General features: G+C 40.6%; 1 protein-coding gene and 1 long non-coding RNA gene across 3 annotated transcripts in view; one reads left to right on the forward strand and one right to left on the reverse strand.

The window, feature by feature from the left end:
* The window catches only part of LOC128886910 (uncharacterized), a 40027-nt gene extending 26136 nt beyond the window's left edge, over positions 1 to 13891 (forward strand). For both annotated transcript variants that reach the window (XM_054142173.1, XM_054142172.1), the window contains exon 3: positions 10283 to 13891. In XM_054142173.1, the coding sequence (XP_053998148.1) occupies positions 10283 to 12018 (1736 nt within the window). In that variant the 3' untranslated portion in view covers positions 12019 to 13891. The remainder of the gene's footprint in view (positions 1 to 10282) is intronic.
* Positions 13892 to 18327: 4436 nt separating this feature from the next.
* LOC128886916 (uncharacterized) lies at positions 18328 to 20952 on the reverse strand. The gene is made up of 2 exons (XR_008459932.1): positions 20389 to 20952; positions 18328 to 19752 (listed from the first exon to the last, which is right to left on the reverse strand). It is a non-coding gene; the product is annotated as an uncharacterized LOC128886916 (long non-coding RNA).
* Between the last annotated feature and the right edge of the window lie 4649 nt (positions 20953 to 25601).

Genomic DNA, 25601 nt, shown 5'->3' on the forward strand with positions numbered 1-25601 from the left:
TCTCTCTCTCTCTCTCTCTCTCTCTCTCTCTCTCTCTCTCTCTCTCTCTCTCTCTCTCTCTCTCTAGTCAGTTCTTTTGCTTACGCTTAGACGATGTGTGGCCCAATTATCCAAAGAAGGGCAGAGTGAAAGTACGAAAACTATGGAAAAATCGCTGACGCCGAACGCCGACTACTTTCACTATTTCATCTTTTAGATTGAAACGCGAGTTAAACGCTACGATCGCACGATATAATTGTCTGCGTTTAACTGTTTTCATAATATATACGTTGCTTGCTAATTATACGCGAACTATTAATAGCCGCATTCGAGAAACTTCGATTATTTCAAGCGCAGGTGATTGTACTCGGAAAAATTCATTGAATCGCGCGCATTAACCATTCGCGTTAGACGATATTTTTTAATTAGTGTTAAAAAAGTTTTTCTTATCGAATTTGACTTTACGATTTTTTATGGAAAAATGATACGTGAGAAAGTAACCGGTAGCTGATTTTCAAATTAATGGCCTTAGAGAGGGATTTTCGTCTGGATAGTAAAAGAAAAATCAATTTTTTTGAGCAACAGTAACAAAGTCGAAGCCCTTTTGTACGAATTTGAAAAAGTGCGAAACGCATTTTTCTCAAAACTAGATTTTTCCAACCGGTATCCACGACTTGAGCATTGCGTTGTTTTTCAGTGAACTACAATCAAGTCCAGATATTTATTTAAACAATTTTTGCAGCACTTCAAAGTTGACAAAATTGTAAAAAAAAAAAAGAAAGCGGTAGCTAGTTTTCAAAGTCGTACTATCTCTTTGATCTTCAAGATTTCTTTGCCGTTACAGTCTGCTGGATAGCCAAACTCGTATATTTTAATAACATTTTAATTGTTTTTCTGTTTCGGACGAGAGAAACCGTTGGAATCATGGGTACCATGAAGCTACATTTTTTTTTTTCTTACTCAATAAGATTTTTCAAACGGCGTACATGTTTGTAATTTTATCTCTTCTTACACAAGTACAGCCATCGGCATATAACCAACCATAGTTTAGTACAATTAATTTCTGAAAGAGAAGCGAACAAAATACAAATAGAGAAAAGTTGAGTTAAAAGAGTTGAAACGTGTAATAATATGTGAGAGAGTCCGCGTTGCAAAAGACTTCGTGGTTTTCACAAAGAAAAATCCGAAAAATCACGCGTTTAAACTGGAATTTTACCTTGAACCCAACGTTAGATAGGATGTTATAGACGGCAATCGTTCGCAACGGGACCCGTATGAGAGTCGAAGTATTTGAACACCTCGACGAACGTATCCTTGAACGTCTCTTCGCGTAACGTTCGTGGGTGACCCGTTGACCATGGAAGATTTTCGTTAAGCGTGCGTCGGCTTCTCATCCGACGAGTAGTTTCTCTTCCCTCGTTTCTCTCGGCGCGCTTAACCTCGAATTCGGAGAGACGAGACGTTGCCCACGTGTACGTGAGCGCCGAGTACCGAGAAGCATGAGTAACAGGAGCTCCGGTACAAAACGGTAGCTCGAGTTCTCAGAAGAAGCCTTTTTAACTGGAATCCTTAGCCGGGCGTATCCTTTTGCCATCTTCGATTCTCGATCGCGCCAGCGTTTTACTTTTCGCATCTTCGATATTCTTCTTCGTGCGACGCTTTCGTCATTCTCGCTTTTATTGGGTTGTCCGGAAAGTTCATGCCGATTTTTGATAAATGGTGCGGGTCTGAATATGTCGAAATGCCTGAAAACAAATAATACATATATATATATAGATATCGATATTCGACGTGATTTTAATTTAAAAAGTGTTAATATTGAAGAAAATTAGTAAGACGTATGTCAACAAAAAATTGAATATATATATATATATATATATATATATATATATATATATAAATATTAACACTTTTTAAATTAAAATCACGTCGAATATCGATATCTTAGTTTACGCAACTGGAAGTTACGAGCAGAAAAATTGTAAAATGTTATAGCTTTTTTTTTTTACCAACAACTTTACTTTTTATACCAACAAAATAATACATATATATATTCAATTTTTTGTTGACATACGTCTTACTAATTTTCTTCAATATTAACACTTTTTAAAATAAAATCACGTCGAATATCGATATCTTAGTTTACGCAACTGGAAGTTACGAGCAGAAAAATTGTAAAATGTTGTACCTTTTTTTTTTTTTTACCAACAACTTTACTTTTTATACCAACAAAAAAATCGGCATTGTTCAGTGGTTGGATCAAGCAGCGTCGTGCGAGTGAATTAATCGTCTCCGGGAACATTTTGAATTGTTTACGTTCTTAACATTTCCTTATTGCGATAAATTCCGCGATGACGATAGTTTTTTGCCAAACAGAGATTACGCGTTATTTACTACTTACACGCGATGTGCTGATCCCACTCATATACTTTGGATAGAGCCTAAACGCGCGACGTTTCTAATTTCTCGAGATACACCTAGTCATCGTTGACAGACAATTTGGTAATTGGTATGACTCATCGGTCGTGTCAATGGTGTCGATGGTAACGCGTCTTAATGAATCATACCTCAGAACACGCAACAAAAGAGCAAGAATTGGTCGGCAGGTGTCGTCGCGGTCAGTTGTGAATAAAATTTGTTCCGTTGTTTTTCTGTAGAAATGTGTTTTCATAGAGCGAAAAGTGGTTTTATCAATTCGATTATTCCGATTGTATAACTTCGAGCATTCCGGTGAGGGAATAATAAGAAGAATTAACGAGACAATTAAATGCGAAATGCTCGAAGAATTTCATAAATAAATTCTTTCTTTAATATTCTTATCTTTTCTATCTTCTGGCATTTGTAATCTGAAATGATATAACCAATGGAAGTTTAGATTGTGTTTTTGTCTATTTTAAGCAAAATAATTGTACAAGGGATTTGACAAATCTAAATTATTTATTTATAAACATTTTAATAAGTAAGCTTATTAAATATATAATTTAAAATATATAAAATATATAATATATATGTATATATATAGGCAAATATAATACATGGCATAGGAAACGAAAGCTTTTTTTTATTTCTGTTCTAAATTGAACGATTGCCGAAAAAGACTCCGTGTTTATTAGTCTTGGTACTGCCATTGAAGCAAAACATTTTTATGCACTTTAGAAATCGTGCGGTAAATGCATTTTAATAGATTTTAGAGAAATAAATAAACAAAACGCAGCGATTTTTTCAAGATGTCTCGAAAATCATATTTCAATAACAAATTGACATATGCTATTGTATACTCGTAGAAGACTACAAAACTTTTCCTTGATCATTCTTTTTGTTAATATTTACCATTCGCGAGGAAAAATCTGGCTGATGTTCTCGTGAACGCCCTGTATATACAGGGTGTCCCGAAAATGTTGGAAGTCCTTGAAAGGTGTGATCCGGGAGGTGATTTGAAACAACTTTTTCCTTAGCGAAAATGTTGTCCGAGGTTTCGTTAAGGAGATATTAAGCGAAAACCCCGACCAATCGGAGCGCGAGGATGCCGGTTAAGCGAAGACTACGCGCTAGGCGACCGCGCTCATTGGCTACCGCGAGCGCTGCAACGGCATCCTCGCGCTCCGATTGGTCAGTGTTTTCGCTTAATATCTCCTCAACGAAGCCTCGGACAACAATTTCGTTGAGGAAAAAGTTGTTTCAAATCACCTCCCGAACCACCCCTTTCAATATGTTACAACATTTTCCGGACACCCTATATATATAGTCTCTGTATATAGTCCTATAATATTCATACCCTCTATCCACAAAATTCATCTAAAATAAATTTATAATGAAAGATTTATTTGCAAACGACAAATCTATCATTCGGTATATAGTTTATTTAGGTACATATTTAAACCGAAATATTTATTTGTAGGTAACAAATCCGTCATTTAATTTGGACAGATTTCGTGAATAGATGTAGAGGGTACGATCACTTATGGGACCGACCGTATGCATGCATTAAACGATCACCACTTCGCGTCTAATTTTGCGAAATGATATATAGAATTCGGGGCCACTGGCTGCCGCTATCACCTTCTCGAAACGCAACGTAACAGCGCGTTTGTAACGGGCGCTAATAATAGCGCGACGTGGGAAATTCTCTGGCCTTAAATCAAGCCCACACGTCGCGCGACAGATTGCTACTCAACGCCGGCAACGATGAGACGCGCATCGTCATAAGCCGATAATTCAGTGTACAAGATTAGCGAGGTCTCTGCGAGAGCCTCCTTTTCCGATTCGTCGGCGAAATCTAATTTACGGAGTTCCTGATCCACCAATTTTCGACCTCGTCGTCCGTATCGTTAGCGTTCGATTTTTGCACCGAGGGCTACTAATCTCGCTAATACAGATTACACCTACGCTCGGTCTTCGAACTGACGACACCGAGATCAAATTTGTTACGTCTCAACCTTAATTTTAGGTCTTCAAACGGGATGAATAAAATCGATCACGGAAATCGCGTATCGATAATACGTGAAGTATATAAAAGTGGAACTCGATTTAATCGATTTTATTTTTACATAAATTATATTTTGTGTGAATTCGATGTTAGAAATATCCTTTCAAAAGATTTCATTTATTAATGATATAAAATAACAATAATCATAGTAATAATAAGTTTATGTATATATATCAAATTTTTTTTTTTTAAATTGATTTGTTTGGTATCGCATGTACCGCTTTTTGAGTATTAGCGACTATACTTAGTCAACGGTCAAGATTCTAAATCAGAAATTTTATTATTTTATATTATTCTTATTTAATATATATTTTTTTTTTTTTTTCTTCAGATCCATAAAATTTATTGCGGACAGGAGCGTTAGGTTGTTCGCAAAGATGTCGAATAAGAGTCGGTTTTATGGTTTCGTAATACGAATGAATTATCATAAAAATTATTTATAACTTAAGTGTTCTATTTCAGTTGACCTGCCTTCTACATTAATTAGTTACATGACCGCTACCATGCGGTACACCACTTGAGTACATTCCGTTACGCGAGAGTAAATATTAAACGTGCGACCAGGTGTTTATTATTATTGCGTTTCTATTGCGCTCGGTATCAACAGTGTTGTTACTTTTCAGAAATATTCATACGTACTCCGTTCCACTTTTTTTGCAAGTTTCACATCTTCGCCGAACTCCCAAAGTAGAATAAAATTTCTTTTTGTCGATACACATGTTGCGACTACGTTTTGAAACAATTTATACTGTAGAAATTTTTAATCAATATACATTGCTTCGTTGTTTTTAATTTAAACATTTTATAATGTAGCATAACTACTGTCGCCGTTTACCAAAAAAATATCCTAAAACAAATGCGAAACGTAATGCTATTTTATAACGTACTACTACTATATTAGTATTTAATACTTTTATTAATATTTGATTTCTTTTATCGAGTAGCATTAAAGTATCTTTGTTATTTGGTCTTCTGGTAAAGTTATCTTATTCCAAATGAAAAACATGGGAAAATGTAATTTTTTCCAGTAGATTTTCATATCACAAAAAATAGTAATTTCATTCTGCGGCACAGCGAGAATCGCGAAAAATTGCATTCGATCGTTTCGCAGCTCTCTCTTAATCTCCGCATCTCTCGTCGACTTCGATTCACATCGTTCGTTTCCTCGAGATTTTCCTTCCTCTATTTCTATTTTTAGATTCGCTATCTCGCGGTCGATTACTATTCGCGTGAAACGCACGAATAATAATTTCGAAAATTAACGAGTAATTATCCAAGTGCACGAATATTTTCTACACTTTTCTATACTCGAGACTACGTAATCGAACATTTATCGTGGTATTTATTTCTGCAACTTCATCGAAATTCATGAATTTCATTTAAATTTATTTTCATAGATGCTTGACATTCAGAATTCATTTCTTTCGTTCTCCAATGGAAAGCGTCGACGTGGCAATCAACGCGTTAAATTAGAACTACAAATGTACGAGCGCGAAAGAACAGAATTATTAATTCCTACACCTAATATTCTCGTTTCGAATGGAAAACAGGACAAATATTTCGTTCGGTCCGTATTTAAAGTTCTAATCTTCGCTCGACGACAACAGTAGATAAAGTTGTTTTGTCGTTTTATTCGTGAGTGGAAATCCTGATCCAGATAAGGGTTTTGCCCGACGTCTGCGCATTTTCACGACCACGTTTTTTCCGGTCGCGCCTGGTCTCGCTGAGTCGTTAGTCAGACTTCTCGCAGAGGCCAGGGATTTCCTCGAAGAGAGCCGACGGAGGAACGCGGCGGCGGATGATTTCATTAAATGACGCAACGGTACATATCGAAGCCGGTCATTCCTGTGAACGGGGATACCGTATTCCGTTATCCGAGTCACATGTACGAGATTCCCGCGTCCGGCTGTTCTTGCCTGTCCCTTCTTTCGTTTCCCTTCGCGCACGTGTGTACGTGAGATATCTTCTCCGTGTTCTCTTTGTTCCCGTCCTTTCTTATGCGTGCCTCGAGCGAGTACGCGCGACGTATCGACATTGCCGACCTCTGTTTCCCTCTGACCGACCGAGAAACAAGACCATCGGTGACCGATTAACTTCGTTTCGTCGCAGAAGAAATTCTTAACCGAACGCTATGGACTCGCGACAGGGACGAGGTAAATCATCTTTCTCCACGCAATTAACACTAAACCTACCGGTTTTTATCAGGGAATTTAATTGCGATCATTTTGAAATTTCAATATTTTTTAATAATATCCTTGAATTTATTTTAATCGCGAGATTTTTCAGTAATTATTTTAACTAATGCATCTTCGATGTAGAATAATCAATAGTGGCGGATAAATAATTAATATTATTAGTCGTTAACTTTGGATTATTTTTCGATTTCTCACAATGACGATTACTATTATCTCGTATCTCAGAAATTGAACCACTGACATTTGTTTAAATCGTAACGTTTCTAACATTTTATATGTCTATATATCTATATAGCATATATCTATCTTACCATAAGGGGTCATTTGACCTTTTGTGAAATGTCGTTGATTTTTACCAACAAATTCTCAATTTATTAAAGGGAATAATTCGTAACGTAACTTCTGATTTTTCGTAAAATAAAAGAATCAATTTTTGTGATTTCTTTTTTATAAAGGAAAATTTAATCGATTCTTTAACTTTGAGAATAATTTCTTTATTTCAAGATATCTTTTAAAGTAGATTCGAAATTGATTTTTTTTGCAAGTGCTTAAAGAATAAGTATCAATTTTCACAATTCCTTTTTCTACAAGAACAAACATACTTTCCACGATAATTTCATTCAAACTTTTGAGTTCATACTCTAGATAGTCGAGTAAAGTAATCGTATATAGAGTTTGAAAGCGATTGGTCAATTAGCTTTTGAGATATCGTCCTCGCGAACTGAATAAATATCGTTTAAAAAAATGCGCCATATCTCGCGTGTGAAATGAATTACAAAACTTAAATACGTCATTGTTAGTTACTCGTTCGAATGATAAATTGAGAGATTAATACGAGTATTTATATCGAGGACACGATTTAAAATAATCTGCGCGATTATCCGGGAAGATTGCATTTAACGCATACTCCGGTGGCGCGCGCGTGTACTTCTGACGTAATTGCGAAGATTGTTTCCCATCCACGTGGCACGTCATCTTAATCGATCGCGGAAGTGCACCGCAACGACGGGGAATACTCTGGCGGTCTCGAGGAAAAAGTAAAATAAATACGAGCGTAGCAGAAAGTGCGGTTGTTGTGAAATTGTTGTAATATCTTCTTTTAAACGATCGTATATTCGAAGCTCTGCGCGACGGGAATGGTAATTGAAATCAAGCTAAATATTTTCCTTCGTGGTCGTCAAGATCTCGCGGTTGAAACTTTCCCCGTGAAAGTTCCATCCACCGTCGCGTCGTAAAAATAATTCCGCTCGGATGGGAAAAAAAGAACGATACACCCGATGACCGTCGGTGCGACAACCGCGCGAGGAATCACTTCGGAATACAAGCTTTACGGTCCTTGAAATCGTCTGTCGTTTCGGGCTATATACAGAGTGCAACACGTTTTTCGGACGACGAACGTGTATATTTGATTGCGAACAGACGAACCGGAGAGAAAAGAAAGCGACCCTTTCCGTGACGCGTTTGGCGAAAGTTGTGTGTAAACAGAAGAAAGAAGGAGCGATAAATGGTTCACTTTTATTGTCCCCTCGATTATTATTATTATTATTATTATTATTACACATAAGGCCGATCGCACAGGGCGCAACCGATCAGTTTCAAACCGCTTTGAAATTAGTTGCACGCGACCGTGGATCTAGGTACAACAAAGATAGCGGAGTAAGTAAAACAAGGAGCGCGAACGGTTTGCAACACCAATGTCAAATCGTTTGCGCCGCGTGCGATCGGCTCAAGTGTTTCTGAGGGGCGGGAGGGAGGCTTTAAAATAAATATATTTAAAGAGTCAACTTTCGGAATTTTCCGATAAACCGGAGCTCAGAATACGCAGAAAATATTTACCGATTTATTCGTAAATATGTACGAAAAAATCTGTAAAACGGTTTTTCTTATTGTGATTTTGAGGCTCGAGTATTCCTCTAATCGGTGTCTCCTTTTTTCTTTTTCTTTTCTTTTCTTTTCTTTTCTTTTCTTTTCTGTAACTGTAAATTTAGAAAGCAGACGTTTCTCGTGCCTACGAAGCGGATAATGCGTTGACATTATGAATCTTATGTGCAGACAAAAATTCATACACGTTAATTCATACGTCCGTGGCAAGCTTTCACTTTCGTGTTTTTTCGAGCAATTAACCGAGCAGCGCTCGCAACGATCTTCATCCTCGTGCGCTTTTGTTTCAGTAATTAATCGAATTCTCTTGTTTTATATATCTCCTTGCTTCGACCATGTTCCACCATCTTATCCATCGATTTCGAGAAACGAATCGTTTCCTTTTTTTACTGGAATAAAGTTTTTTTTTCTTTTTTCTTTTTTTTTTACTGCAAACTTCGATGTGGATGAAACCGCGTGGATTTATCGAATATCAAGATATAACAAACCGAGCGATACGATACTCCAAAAATTTAACAAATTTAACGCGGTGATTCAGAAATGTCTAGAGATAGAAGAAAAATGTTACAAGAATAATATTCATAATTTTTGACGAATTGCAAAAATTGTTATAACTAAACTGTGGATTTTATGCGTTTATGACGTAAATAACCAAAAGGTATATTTGCATATATACACGTATGCAAAATAAAATAACAATAATAACCAAAAGGTATATTTACACATATGCAAAATAAAATAACAATAATATTACAATAATTGTAGAATATATTCGACACACATTATGTATATTTTATACGTGTTCTTCTATATTATTGTACTTTTATGAATTCGTAAAAATCCGTAGTCTAGTTGTAACTTTTATCTTCTGATTCTGACTGTTTTCGAATTAGCACTTGGAGGGTGAAAGTTAAGAGGGTGCTTTTACCCCTTAAGTTCAAGTCACGAAAGATAAACAAAATACGTATACGTTACTTTTGAATGTTCTAAAACTGTACAAAGTTTCATCCGCATCGAAACCAGGCCGTTTGTGCAGTCCTCGTGAGACCAATGGTCCCTTCTCAGTTGACAATGAAACGAACAAGTGGACTTTCCCAATGGGTCCATCGTTATGCGAATGAGCTTTTGCATATCGATGAAGTTTGCAATTCCTTAGGTAATGATTGTACAATATTTGAGTGCTTTTGGATACTAATCAAGAAGGAAGGATATTTGTTGTAAAAGTTTCACGCTGTATCCCTACGTAAAAGCTCGTTTTAAAAAGGGAACGTAGAAGTTTTCTTCATCAGGGGAAATCCCCTTGGAAGCGTGTAGAGTCACTCGCGTCTCGTAAGTAATCGGTTCAAGGTAGAAATATAGCGGTCTCTGGGTCAAGAACGGCTCCGCGATCGATGCAACCGGGAATTTTTTGGCGCATTAAAGTCTATCCCGTAAATTTCTCGCGATATCATTCTCCCTCCTCTCCTCAAACTTTCTACTCCGAACTAATTTTTGTCTCGCATCGCGTCCCTTAGAAAAGAAACTTGCCGAACATCTTTCATCCTCGTTTTTACATCCTCTTTCATCCTAATACAGATCTCCGCGACACCTTAAGAAAATAGTCGAGAGGAAAGAGATTCTTAGAGTTGCATGCGCGTGGTGTGTGACGAAATCCTAACAGTAATAACAGTAGGCCGTCGATTGTAAGTCTCGCTGCCGGACGATGAACTGACGCATATATGTTTTTGTATGTGACATAAAGATTGCGGCCTGCGGCCGGAAGAGGAGGTCCTGGACCCTGGGGAGACCGATCGGTACGGGTGCAAGGTGAACCGCGAGCCACCGCCGTCGAAGACGCCTGGGAGCAAGAACAAGTCGCCGTCAGCGGCGTCGTCGACGTCTAACGCCGGGACCGGGACGACGTCCGCGGCATCGACGGCGCCGTCGACGAAGGAGGATCGCGCCATCCTGAGTAGGAGACAACGGAAGAACCGCACCAGGGGACCGCGGGACCAGCGTCGCGAGTTGCGCGACGACGAGCACGAGGACGAGCAACCCGCGCAACAGCAACAACGGCATCGTCGACACCACCTCTGTCGGCCGCAGCACTATCAGAACAGTTCCGCGAGAAGTTCGGACCCCAACGGAATACCAGCCGGGACTGGACGGAACGCGTCCAGGAGGAATCATCAGTCGCAGAACGATTCCCACCGCGAGGAGAGCAAGAACAACAGCGTAAACGGCAGCGGAGCGAACAACAGCTCCAGAAAATCCCGCGTTATATGCCTCAGCAGCCAGAGGAAGGAACTCCACCATCTCAGCGACGCGGCGCTGGCATCCCTGCTCCGCAGATATACTTTGACCGGGGAGCAACTGGCTCACCTGGGTTACCCTGTGGAGTGCAGCTACTTTCCAGGTTACGCGGTCATCATCAACCACCATCAGCATCCCATGGGCCACAGAGCGAGGGGATATCATCATCTGGATGCTAACGCGCGGGAATTCGTCCCTGGTAGCGGAAGCAGCTCCTGGACGATGGTGGAGAGCGAGGCTGACAGCGGGAACTGCAGCGGGAGCTCTCTGGACAGCTCGGACCTCGAGCAGGAGAGCTCGTCGGACAGCGATAAGAGCTCCGATATAGGTGAGTCGTCCTCGCCGTCTTCGTCCTCGTCTTCGAGTTACGAGGAGAAATCCAGAAGAGACTCGACGCCTGACCCGTACGAGCTAGTGGTGGTCGCGAGAAGGTGCGCCAGGTGCTTCAAGAGCTTCTACGTGAACCGCGAAGACGGCGAGTACGTGCACGAAGAGAGGTGCGTCTACCATTGGGGCAAATTGCGTAGCGGGCTGGTGGATGGCTCGCACGGAGACACGTGGGAGTGCTGCAGGAGCCGAGAGACAGCCGGAGGCTGCACCACTGCCAGAATGCACGTGTGGACTGGCCTGGCGCCAGGGTACAACGGCCCGTTCGAGGGCTACGTTCGCACCAGACCCGCCAGAACCGTCCCGAAGGACGGCAACTACGGTGTGTACGCGCTGGACTGCGAAATGTGCTTCACGAGACGAGGGCTGGAGCTCGCCAAGGTCACGGTGGTCGGCATGGACGGGAAAGTGGTCTACGACACCCTGGTGAAACCCGACGCGGAGGTGATCGACCACAACACCAGATTCAGCGGCATCACCGCGAAGGATCTGTCCAGGGCGACGAAGATGCTCATGGACGTGCAGAAGGACCTGACCAGCTTCGTTCACGCCGAGACCATACTCATAGGCCACGGGTTGGAGAACGATCTCAGGGCGCTTAGGATACTCCACACGACGGTGATCGACACGTGCGTCGCGTTTCCTCACTTCCTCGGCTATCCTTTCCGTAGCAGTCTGAAGACCCTGGCGAGAACCGTGCTGCGAAAAGAGATCCAAGTAACGGAGCACGACTCCGTGGAGGACGCCAGGATCGCGGTGGATCTTATGCTACGTAGGCTGCAGCACGACCTCTCGTAGGGTCGTCTGCCGGAGGATCACGGCGGACAGAACGAAGAAGGTACCGCTTGGGTAAACAGGAGGCGACCGCAGTGAACGAACTGTCGGAGATCTCGAGACGAAATTGTTGAAAACTGTGCGCGGATGGAATCTCTGTAAGGGTTCTGGGACGCTGAAACGCGCTAGCGTCGCTTTCGTCGAGCCTGCGATCAACGCGCGGTGTCGCGAGGTCTTTCTTCTCTCTCTCTCTCTCTCTCTCTCTCTCTCTCTCTCTCTCTCTCTCTCCGTTTCGTCGTCGACGGAAAGGCGCTAACGAGAGTAGATCTCCTGGGATGGGCCACGCTGATCCGCGCGCAACTCCTCCCGTCAGTGTTCAGTTCCAAGTGAAGTCTGTGATACGTTACATATACAGAAAGAAAACTACACGTAGCATCCGCGCTCCCTGTGCGTGCACGCGTCGTCCTGACGCCAGGGATGCACGCTCGTTACTCGCACAGATGGACTTTAGACACACATTACACAATTCATGCGTCCGGTATGCGGTTATGAATTTGGTCTACATGGCGCGCCGTTGCCGAGGAAAAGGTTTGGCTCGATTCCGTATGTATGCTCGAATATCTTCTCTCGAAAAATTACGCTAGGGCGTGGCCGCAAAATATGGTAGATCCCGCCCAAGAGGCGCCAGTTAGGGTCAGTATCAGGTCATTTCGTACAGCACCGGATAACGATACAAAATGGAATTAATTTGACCATAGATAGATACGAAACGCATAGAAAATACGCGACCGAGTAACTCGATGACTTCCTGTGGTATGGTTTAGGTGGCCAAGCACACGGGATGGTCGTTCATCCTGAATCAGTAAATCACCGAATACAAAATGATCTCAGTAAGTTGTTCCGATACAGGGGTTAATGTATTATAGACGCTAAAAATGAAATATAGGATTTCTGTATTCGAATCAGGTGTATCCGTCCGCGAGACGTTTTCCTCGACAAGCGCGATGCTGTGTATGCTACGCTCGTGTTACTGTCATCCACGTCTCACACTTTCATGGATCATACATTTGTACCTGTGTATATATACGTATATATATATATACATGTGTATATACGTATAGAACATATATGTGTATATATATTTACACGTGTAAATATAAATAAATAAGTATGTTTATTTATTTATATATATATATGTAAATATACATATGTACACGTGTGTATACATTTATATAAATATGTACGTACGCGCCCCTATACCTTACGACCTCTCTCATGCATATTTCATCCCGCGTTGTTTTTTCGTACACGTACAGCGAGAGGAGGACACGCGGCGTCATTGATCCTGGTAAGTGTCTCGGTCTTCCACGATGACGGTTTGCATTTAAATTCTCCTCGAAAACGACGTCTAGAAAATTCGCTGTCAAACGAGGACACACGGATCGAGAAATTGTTCGGAATATAATGCGTTTGTTCTTCTTCTTTTTTTTTTTTCTGTCTTTTTTATCGTTCCTTTTCGTTTTTGGACGAGACGGGTAAAATCCCCGTCTAAATGAATATTTAGCGCAACGAGCAAACGATGTATAACCAGTTGTATATTAGTAGATTGTATACTAGTGAACATTGAAATGTGTTTTCTTTTTTTTTGTATTATATCATTGACTTTTCAAAACAGTCGACGAACATATTTTTTTTTAGGTCTCCAACGGAAATGCAATTTTTTTTTCAGCGATTTTTATTGTTACTTTCTTCGAGTACGCACAAGCGAAATCAGTTTTTATTTCTAAATCGATTTTCACGTACAAATATGCTGTCTGAAAAAAAATATTGTGATTGGAAATAACGGTTCTTTTAATGTCGAATTAAAGATACACATACAGTCGGTCGGTCTCGTAAGTACGCGTACCCCGTACGTGTCTAAATCGAATGCTAGGTTTGATGTTCCCAATTAAACGTATCATTATAAACATTTACGCGAATAAACTTCACACCTCTTAATAAAATAAAAAAATTACCGTAATAAAAAATTTACTTGGAAACGTCAACACCTATCGTTTAATTAAGCCAAATTTCGCGATAAACACGCAGAGTACGAATACTTCTGGGCCACGACCATATCGATATCTCTCCAAGAACAACTGTATTCGATTCGATGTTCGTGTAAAATATTCGAACAAAATTCCTCGTATCTCCGATCGCACGAAACGAGGCGAATCTTCGCGAAAGCGTGTCCTCTCGCTGCGCGTGATCCGTCGTACATTTTCAAGAGTGTGTATATATTTATCGTTCCGCACGTGCGACTTTGCTCGCATAAGGTCGTATCGATTTCTTGTTTTCATTCTGGTTTCCCGCGAAGCCGACGGGACGTGCGCATCCGTGGATCAGAGAATTTTATAATCGAACGACAATCGACCGCGGTACACGGTGCCAACGAAGCTCCCGCGTTCCCGTACGTGTCCTCGCCCGCAAATCATAAACCCGACGAGAGATGCCTAAAGAACCGCCCGTCCGGTTTCCCCTCGCGCGCGACACGCGGATAATATTCCCGTGATTTTATACTTTGTTACCGACGTCAGCGACGCCCCGTGTACCCGTTTGTTGCATCGAGACGACACACGTTAGAATAAATAAAGCGCAACGCGGTCGCGAGCGTTCCAACGACGGCGAATTTTTGTTTCCACGCGCCGAACTCTACTAATACTGGAACGCGCGCTCGCCACAAGAAAGCCGTGCACGACGCGGCTGGAGAAATACAGCGTTTCGTAGACACTTTACGCGGAACCTGTTCTCTGAAAGTTCTCTAAATAATCGCACGCACGTCAGTTTCGTGTATCGTCGTAATCAAAAGTTACTTTGGCGTTCCACTGTTATCTGGAAACATAGAGACATTAGAGCAGGGGTACCGCAGCTGAGAAGAGAAAGAAAACCGCGGTACCCTGTCTGTTTTATCTACCAGTGCGTGCATACAAGAGCATAATAATAGAATATTTCCTTGCCAACGTTAACTGTTCGATTCACTCAACTATTAATTACTTTACTGTAATATTTTATTATTTATCTATTCGTAAAGACAGAGATAAGGAGGGTACCGCGGTTTCCCCTTTCTTCGTAACGGTGAGACAGTGTTCTACTTACAGGTAGACCTGTAAAGCGACATTTCGACACTCGCGTTACTTCGTTTCTAGAAAGGATACAACAACGGACGAAACTGTCCACCGATGTGCCCCATTTTTCGCCAGCCTAGGGCCCGTTCCAGTATTAATATATCAGGTCCGTCCCATAAGTTCGTGGCGAAGACTGTGTCCGAAATTCAATAAAAAACCACAGAAATTTTCTAGCAACGGTGTAATGACTACGTGAGAGAGGTGAGAAACTATTGTGAAATGAGACAGATTATCTTCTCTTGCGACACTCGAGAGTATGTTTAACGTATTAATTTGAGAAATAGAAGTATAAATGGCACGAACTTTTAGGACGACCTAATAGCTTAGTATTTCCACGTTGGATGACCGTGCGCGGTATGGAGATGCCAACATCGAGGTATACGTGCATCGAGCTGAATTTTTACTTAATTTTATCTCTGCCAACGATTACATTTCTCCTTATTTTTCCTCGTTCTATATTTTTCTTTATTTATATCGTTACTCGCCAGCGAAACACTACCCGTAAACATTGCCTCATTCCCAGCGACGTAACTAGTAATCCCAGGGTCCCCGTGCCGAAGTATCGAGGTTAGGTTAGGAGCAGTATTCGCGCGTTCGTCCATTGAAAAGTTGAGATAAATAAATGGATGGCACGGACCCGTTCGCAATCTCTAAATCTTACGTAACCGTAGAAAAATGTCAAAAGAAAGTAACCAACAGCGAAGCAATGTTTATAAGGTCGAATTACATTTCTTTTACCATATATTTTTACTAAGACGATCGCTACGCTTTCCCATATTCGTTATTTATTCCAGAATTTACGTTTGTCTAAATGCGAGCTAAATGAAATAATTTGGAATGAAATGTCGGTTCTCGAGATGTCGGTTCTCGAAACGTTGGGAAATCGATGATGCGCGGGATTCTAGATACGCCACTGGTCGTTCTCGCGTTCACGTCCATCTTGACTTGTACATATCCTTTAACGTTTCTCTGTCTCGTTGCGATCGAACGAGAGGAACTCGAGTTTGTTTCACCCTCGAATCCGAGAAAATTATTCATTCGTTCGCCCGCATACGAATCATATCAGAAAAAACACACGATACGAAAGCAATATATTCATCGCTTTGTAAATAGCATAGTATTTATTCAAACGCATCGCGAGACAAAGTACCTGTGCGCATCCTCCTTCGCGGAGGACGTTCCGAGCAGAGATGGGCAAACATTTCATCTAGCCGAGGAATTCTAGTTAGATGCAATTTTTTTTAACGTAGATAAGAAATTTCGAACAATTACGATTAAAACGAGAACTGCGAAACCAACTGTTCCATCGCGAATAAATGAGTAAGATTTTGCCCGTCCCTGAGATCGATTCGAACGATCTGCTCATGCGAGGGTACGGTCATTTTTGTATTCTTCATTTTCTTCGAACGAAAATTGTACAGTCAATCCGCCTATAACACGGTTAATCCGTGTAGCATCGAAGACACGCGTCGTGTTAACGTACAGGGCACGTTAGGACAACTTGGCACGCAAACTCGGGGGCCCCTATGCTAATTTGTACAACGCTGAACGCAATTGTCGCTAATATTTCTCATTGTCTCCTGTGCTAGGTCTTGAATTATTTTTTTTTTTTTTTCTTCTTAATCCGCGATACGAAGTAAATTTAACACGGGGCCTGCTGCATTGATATGCCAGAGCCTCGCAAACCTTTAAAGACGACTCTGTCGAAGATGCGTCAAGCGAAATCGTAAACTAACGCAAGTAACGGGAATCCGTTGTATCCACACCATGTCGCATCGACATCGAATATAATGTATGCGAGAAAGAGTTTGAACGAAACCTAAAAATAATACCCACGGAATTTATTCGAACTGTTTTTAATGATTTTTTGAATTTAAACGTTTAACTAAAAATTAAGTGAAACGGTTATTCGAAAATTGTATAAAACTATAGAAGTACGAATTGCAACAACGTCAGGTACTTGTTAGTAGACCGCGGATTTTTGTGCGTTTATAGGAGATTTTAATGCGAAGGAAACAACAAAATGCAGCGACATAAAAAAGTATCGAAAGTAAAATTTATTTTATAATAATACGTACAGAGTTGAATGAACTCCTGTTTAGGTTTCATTTTCCTAGGCTTTTTTTTTTCTTTTTTCTTTTTTTCAAAGATTTTATTTCGCACAAAGATCCGCTGTCCGCTTCGTTAGAAAGCAAACGTGGTACACTCCGTCCAACGTTTACGAAACCGTTACGGTGTTCTAAGAGTACTGTCATAATTTTTTCACCGTGTTATAAGAAGGTTTGACTGTAATTGTAACTCTTTCGACCCTATCGGGACATATACGTCCCAGAGAATGTGTGAAATTCCCGAATTACGATTGAGATTTCCAGGAATATGTTAAAAAAAAAAAAGAAAAAAAGAAAAAAAAGAAAATGAACATCATTTCCGCTAAAGCAATCTGTCTCTTTTTATCTAGCTACGGCTTTCGATTCATAGGCGACGCAAGCTTCAGACCAATTAATTTCTAAAAGCGAAACCAGTCGAATTCGAACGTAATACAGCCCGGTCGGGTCGAAAGGGTTAAAAAGATTTGTTTGCGTAATTGGAAGGATAAGAACAGCGCCATTGTCGAGTTTCTCAGAATGCACGCGTCTCGAAATAACCGCGGGTTCGAGTCTCCGGGAGGGCTTTGTGTATTAATCATTTTGATCGGTGGGACTCCAACCTTCGACTCACCTCGAGGTGTATAATAAATTTTCAGCGTTACTCGTTCGACTTTTCTACCGCCTCGTTCGGGGACTCGTCGAGCATTTCGTTCCGTTTTCTCACCGTCGCGTCGTATGAAGTTTCTTGATGAATCATCAGCCTTGGGGCAGCCTCGTTTAGGTACACTCCGGATGAAATATTCGAATAGTCTGTGTCACGCAGAAACCTGTGTACCGTCGTCATTTCGTTACTATTGTGGTTTGGACTGAAAAAAAAAAAAAAAATAAGCGTGCCGAGAGTCTCCTTCGGTGGCATCTCTCAATGGCATCGAAATAAAAGAGGGACGGAAAAAGAATCGTAATTCATTGTAAAGCGAAACCCCCGCGAGTCAGAACGTCCCTGAGACGAAACAATGCGAGAAGCGCCAGCGACACGAATCCTGCGACGGCGCGAGGCGTGTAACGAACTCCCTTGTTTCGTCCGTCCGCACACCCTTTTTTTTTTTTTTCCGTTCCCCTCTTCTCCGTATGTAAACAGAGACACCGGGTAAGACGTCGTCCCCTTTGTCCTCGACGATCAAAACAATACGAGCGCCGATACGAAATCGACGATGCGTAAAAGAAAGCGATACCGTAAAATAGGAGTTACTTTGCACCTATTTGGTATCCTTCCATCGAAGTCCATCGCGGATGGATCAATGAAAGTCGAAACTAAATTGTACACGGTCAGACCTGGGCGTATTCTAAGCGAAATTAAAATGTGAAATAACTATTTGAAATAATTTGTCTCGGTCGGTTGCTTTCGATATTGTTATTCGAATGTATAAATAACAGCTACCTCGATGTTTGGTTATTTTTGTGTTTCGAATTTGACGAAAGAAATCATCCGCGTGATAATGTGCAACGATAGGAATTTATTTTACGTAATATTTACGGCAACTTTGGGTAAAATTCTTTCACTAGAGAGTAATACTTTAGGAAAACGTTTCTTAATACCGATCAATTTTATTTCGACAAAATGCTAACGTGTTTATTTCTTATTAAATTTGGATGACAAAGAGGAGAACAGTTACGCAATTATTTCAAATAATTATGAAGTAAAATAACGCGTTACTCGAAATGATGTTTAAAACGATGTTATTTTATATATATATATATATCTCCAGGTCTGTACATAGTATTGCATTCTGATATTAGGATTAATTGATTTTGTACACGATATCATGTATAATTACTTTTGCTACGTCCAATTCAAGATGTTCCGATTGGACATAGCGAACCCGTTAATTATCGATACGAATGAATAAATAAACGATTTTACACGACGCCTGTTACAAACGTTACCGTTATAAACTGTTTTCACCTGCTCGTTTTCCCATCTAAATCGCTCCTCACCCAGACCTAACTCACAACAGGTCCCCAAGGGTGACGTTGATTTTTTCATTACCCTTTGCATCTTATAAACTATAAACTGTTCGCCCTCAAAAGCTGTATACCACTAGCTTTAGTTTTGTATTTATCTACCGCAAAGCAAAAGCTGATCAAGAAGGCAATGTCACGCTCGGTGACCTCTTCTTGTCAGACGTAGCCGAGAGATGGATTAATTAATTTTGTTCGGGTTCCCCGGGCAAAGATACGTCGTAGGTGCAAAGTAAGCCGATTTTAGAGCACTGCTCGCGAGGAAAATGTCCAACGTCTTCAATCGGGTTCGTTCGAATATCCTTGCGTCGAGCCTTGGCCGACAATTCGATAGAACGACTGCCCGAAATGGCAGGTCTGCGCTTGTAACGGAACACTGTTTACGAGCAGCGTAGACGGGACATCGGTAACGTGTACTGGTAAAAGAAAAAAAAACAATTGTAATATGACACGGTTGAAGGAACCTTGGAATACTTAAAGAAACAGAACTTGGACTGGAAGCGTTCGGGGCTGGTCGTTGCGATGTTGCGTTACACCCGCGGGCTTTCGTGGCAAAGAAATAGCACGACTGAATTAGTTCGTCCTATTGCGACGGTGCTTTTTACGTGAAGCCAGGTTTCCACGTGTGAATTCCGTTAACCTCCCGAGGGATATTGACACGTTTGTTTATATTGTACATGTTTTTTTTATATTTTAATTTTTATTTTTATTTTTATTTTTTTTTAAATCAAAATTACTCACGATCGCAAAACTTTGTAGAGTTGACAAATATATCATATTAAAGCGTGACAACGTATTCGTGCGTTAAAATCGACATTTACAGATAAAAGTTACGTTAGAATCGTCCCTCAAGCGGTTAAAAGTATACAAAGAGGTCAAACATTTTCCTGTAACGTGCCAAAAACTATCAAATTTTTGTACAAACTTTCTTCTTTCATCTCTAACCATCCGCGAGTTAGAATTTTAGGGTCCGAACTTCGTAGGGTGTTTTCGTCCCTCAAATTTGAATTATCGCAGCTAGAAAAAGAACTGCGTACTTAGTATTTTTTGATGTCCTTCAAGCCTGCAAAGTTTCTCACTCTTTGCGCTCGAGAGGCAGACTCTCGGTCACCGCCAGGTGTGACGCAGTAAATCAACCAGAAACAATATTTCTGTGAGTTTCGTTTCATTAGAACTCGAGGTGTCGATGAAATAATTGTCGAAGGGGTGATCCGATTTTCGAATCTCAAATTAGAGATCTCATGTTGGAAGTCGACCTAAGCTTTAGCATTTCTGGCAATAGAACGCTTACGAAGCATCTCGATTTGCTGGTTAGATACCAGTAAAGAAAGGGCCCGAGTACAAAGGGTTAATTGAAACGAATGAAATCGTTGGCGGGCTTTCCTTAGTTGTAGCCACCGACAACGCGCGGGAACGTTACGAGTTACGGTCGCGGGCGGATGAGTTACGAACGTGCCCCGACGTTCTGTGTTACAAGCGTGGACTAAACCGCCTAACCTTCCACGACGACACGCGTCCGTAGACTTTCCAAACGCTTCTTCTGTTATTTCCGTCGCTTGAAAGCGCGCTCGCGTTCGCGGTTACGTAAGCGTAGCCTCGTAGCGATCGATGGATAGAGAAGAAGACGGTTCGGTCCGACACGATTTACCGCGTCGATCGTTTCTGCTTCGCGATAGATCGTTTCGGAGACCCGGGCGATTTATCGCGTCGATCGATGTCAGCCACTGTTCGCTCATCGATTAAAACTTCGTCGATGACCGCATCGCGTTGTTGATACAGTTGCTGGCCACGTACAATTGTTGGACGAGGTATAGCGAACTCGAATAAGCGTCCAACCGTTCGGGGTTGCGTTGCTTAGCGTTGGACGAAACGTAATCCACGATTAATGCTTGGTCGAGATAATCGCGATCAATGGATGACGGAGTAATCGGAGCGAATGAGTAATCAATGGTCGCGATTAATAATTAGTATCAGTCATCACGGTTAATGGGTCACGAGTTATTGGTAGTGAGGATTAACGAATCGTCTCTAACGATTAACCTTTAAATTGTCGTTAAATTAAATTAATGAAAATTAATTTATAATGAAAATAAAATTATAATGAAAATAAAATTATTTAAAATTAATTAACGAATCGTAGAATCTTTAAGATAAAAGTATTAGTAAACATGGAGTATAAATGTTCGTTAAACGACCGAAATCGGCCATTAGGAGAGATGCAATCATCCGATGCAAGCATAATTACAGGCTCGACAGTTTCCGTGTTTCTTCGTTCTGTTTTGTGGGCCGCTGTTACGCCACGCTAAGCGCTAATTGTGGTTATGCAAATCTCGAAAATGGCTGTTTCTGCGCGATTTACATTCCGGTGCGAAATAAAAAATATACAGGCCGCGGCGTGAATTACTAACGACGATGATTATGACCATTAAAAATGCACTAATTGGCACAGCTTGAAGGATCACGCTCGAACAATCGAATTTTCTCATTTCTTTAGTGCGATAATCACAAGTTCTTCGTGCCAGCACTCGGACGCTGCGTAGCTCGGCTTTATTTTCGATTTACGTTACTTTGTTCCGTGAAGATTGTAACGAAATTATACCATAAAAAAAAAAGAAAAACAGAATTTTATAGATTGGTTTCGCAACCGTTTTGTCGTGGAATACAATAAAATTATTATTGCTTGGTATTTACGTAATTTAAATGAACATTTTGTTTCGCGATAAAACAGTTGCGAAACCAATCTATAAAAATTTATATCTTTTTAATTTATTCGTTTTAAATATAACGGTGATAAAATATATCAACGACTGTCTACATTTTTACCCCGTGTTTCGAACCCACGGCAACAATCGTAATTGTATTTCGCTACGTTTGTTTCGAATACGACAAACGTCTTCGATCTCACAGACGTCTAGTTCTTAAGAGAGAGAGAGCTTTCACGAAAGCCCCTCGAGGAAAGTTCGATCGTGTCTCGTCGTGTTCACCGCATGATTGCAACCCCAACTGTTTTCACGAAGTTAGACGATGATCGTCGCGGTTCCATCAAACACAAAGGTCACGCGTTGCGTCACTCTATCTCAAGAGGTCACAGCGTAGCCGTTCGCTTCCGCGATTTCGTACTTTCTCTCTTTGTCTCGCGAATCGACCAACTTTTGTCGCGATCGTTCGTGAAATCATTGCGGTCTAACCTAGCACAACCTGTGACCCACAATCTAGCCCTTTCGCAGCGACCGAGACGAATACATCTCGTAAGGGTGAAAATATCCCTTCGAACAAAATTGCTTAAACGAAAGTTGTGCAACATGACAACGTTCCCGAAATTGCGAACACAAGTTTTCCGCAACGTTCGATAGAGAGATGTAAAATGGGGAGAATGTTATTAAAAAAGAAAAAAAAAAAAAATAGCGAGCAACTACGATCACTATGGTCCACGGTTCGATTCCCGTCAGCCTTGAAAAATATAAAGACAAAGTTACCAACGTAATCTCGATGTTCGAACACGAATAATTAACGGAAAGCAAGAATAACGCTGGGAAACGGATAGAGAAAATATTTAAGCCGTGAATATTTTGTATTTGCGTATGATAATTATACCGTTGGGAGTTTAGAAACGTTGAAGGCGAAGAATACAGGAAATTGTACACAACGTTCGTTCGCTTGTTTTTTTTTTTTTCGTTCGCTTATCCGACATTCATCGTTGATATCGAATGTAAGTTTCCGCGGGCTCCTCGGAGACTCCGGTGAAAAGTGATGCGCGCGCAGGAAGGAAGTCGGCTGGCGCAGGCCAGCGGACGAGATTGTTCACTTCCTAGTCGGCCGTGTAACCGTCAGCGTCGGGGCGAAAAGACCGCAACCGGATTTGCGTACAAAGCGAAAGTGCTGGAAGTGGATACACGATCCTCCGCGATGTACGGTTACAAAAGCATTCATCGAGACGCACGCGATAACCAATGAAACGTGCTGTAATCTTTCTCTTCTTGCGGCACAAGCACGTTTTCCTCGACATCTGACGTCACTTGGTACGAAATAATTTCAATAAAAAAAGTACGTTTGCTATCTTCATTTTACTATTTATAAAGTTTCGAGGGCGAAATTGGACAATTTCAGGCCTTGGAGTCGCATCCGCCGAAGCGTAACGAATGTACTAAAACCAGAATTATTAGAAAATATTGCTTCTTTGCTTCAATATCCTAATCGCCCTGTCCTCGTCTCTCCTGCAATTATCGTATCGCCCTCTCTGTCCTTGTCCCGGAGTTTCCTACTTTTTCCGCAGCGATCGCTCAAGTCAACTCGAAGTTTGGCTCTGGCTTCTGCGCACCCTTAAGCTTTTCCAACCACGTACAAGTGTAAAACAAATATACTGGTTCTGCAATTAGCGCAGAAATTTTTATACGCGAAGCTTTCTTTTGCTTTACGTGATCATTAATCAAATATTATTTATTCGATTCTATCAAATTACAATTGAACTCTTGATATCGATCGATCGATTTCCTAACTTCCGTCTTACGATTGCTTTATCGCGATGATATCGACACATCCGCTCGTAGAATTTCGTCGCATTTGTTTTCATGCAAGCGTTCCACCGGCTTACGACGATTATCGAGAGATCGATGGAACGATGAGCTTCAAAATAATTTCCCAGTCGATCGCAACTGGGAGAAAGTACAACGCTCTCTTTAATTGAGGGCTCATCTATCTATGTACATATTCGATGGGTGAATCTAACGGGGCACTTTCCTTTTTAGAAATGTTTTATGAAAGGCAAATGATAGATTGCAACGAGACTGTATAAACATAAATCACGTAATTTGTGATTATCAGTTCTACGATCAAAAAGAATGTATAACAAAAATAATAATATTAATATTAAATAGATATTAATATTTATACTATAAATAACAAAATTAAAATAAATATTAATAATTAACCCTTTTTTGATCGTAATAATGCACATGAAATGAGAGGTTAGGGCCTGTAACATTCACCAAGATACTTTACGTATTAATTTATACATTGCATAGAAATAACACATTTATTTATTTGTATTTATTCAAAATGTAAAATAAGAATTTAATGTTGAAGTTTCTTTGCGAATGCGTATGCGTGGAAAACATCAACTAATTGGACCAGATATCATCCATCATCCACCATGTACGCAGCGCGCCATCTGTTATCTAGAGGTACGACTAGCATCGATAAAAATATCTTCGAATCTGTTTCCTTTATTAAAATCAAAAACCACTCGTTCGATATTATTCTACCACTCGAAAACTTCCTTAGTCATTCATCCAACGCAAAACTATAATTTCATACAAAATTCTCGCAAACTATGCGGAAAACGATTGCTGTGCATCTGTAAGCCACTGTTGTAAATGTTCGTAATATGAGACGGGACACTTGGGTAAACAATGCAACAATTGCGATAGAATCTCATTGGTCCGTTGCGTCCCTGACCAGGAATGCACGTAAAACGTCCAATAACAGACATTTTATTAAAAATAATCGCAAAGATTAAAATCATAAAAATGTTGAACACAAACGAAGCTTTTTTAACATAAAAGAGTAAAATTTGCAGTGATGTAAATAAGAAAAATTTGATTGCATATCATTTTAAATGGATCTATCAGAAAATTACATAATCCTTATTACGTTATTCTTAATTTTTGCATTTGTCACCGCAGTTAACCTATAAAACTACAGCAAAAATTACCATAAATCACCCTTATGTACAAAGTTCTTGGCTTACGTTATTAAAATTAGTTACTGTGCTCCAGTGGCGTAATTTTCCCTTCGATAAGCTCCTCCCTTGAACCTTGCCTGACAAAGAAGACCCCCATTAATTGACAAGTCGAGATTGTTAGACTAGGCGCACGGGATAGTTGTGTAATCGTGTAATTATTCAGTGGATTTTTTTTTTCTCTCTTATCCCGGGAGCGTACGTATCATGCAGACCTTGGAGAGTCTAGCAAGAAAAAGCGGTCGACCGATTATCTGTCTGGAAAACAACGATAAACGATACGCGCGCGTCCGTCCGAACTTACGAAATTTTGTCAGATGTAACGTTGGGTTGTACTTTACTTTGACAGACCTAAACTTGAGCGACAGTTGCGGAAAAAGTAGGAAACTGCGGGACAAGGACAGAGAGGGCGATACGATAATTGCAGGAGAGACGAGGACAGGGCGATTAGGCTAGCATGATATTTTTTCCAGGATATTGAAGCAAAGAAGCGATATTTTCTAATAATTCTGGTTTTAATTTATTCGTTACACTTCCTATTTCGCCCTTGAAACTTTATAAACAATAAAATGAAGATAGCAAACGTACTTTTATTGTTTA

The sequence above is a fragment of the Hylaeus anthracinus genome, unplaced genomic scaffold (assembly GCF_026225885.1).
Source record: "Hylaeus anthracinus isolate JK02 unplaced genomic scaffold, UHH_iyHylAnth1.0_haploid 11985, whole genome shotgun sequence".
NCBI lineage: Eukaryota > Metazoa > Arthropoda > Insecta > Hymenoptera > Colletidae > Hylaeus > Hylaeus anthracinus.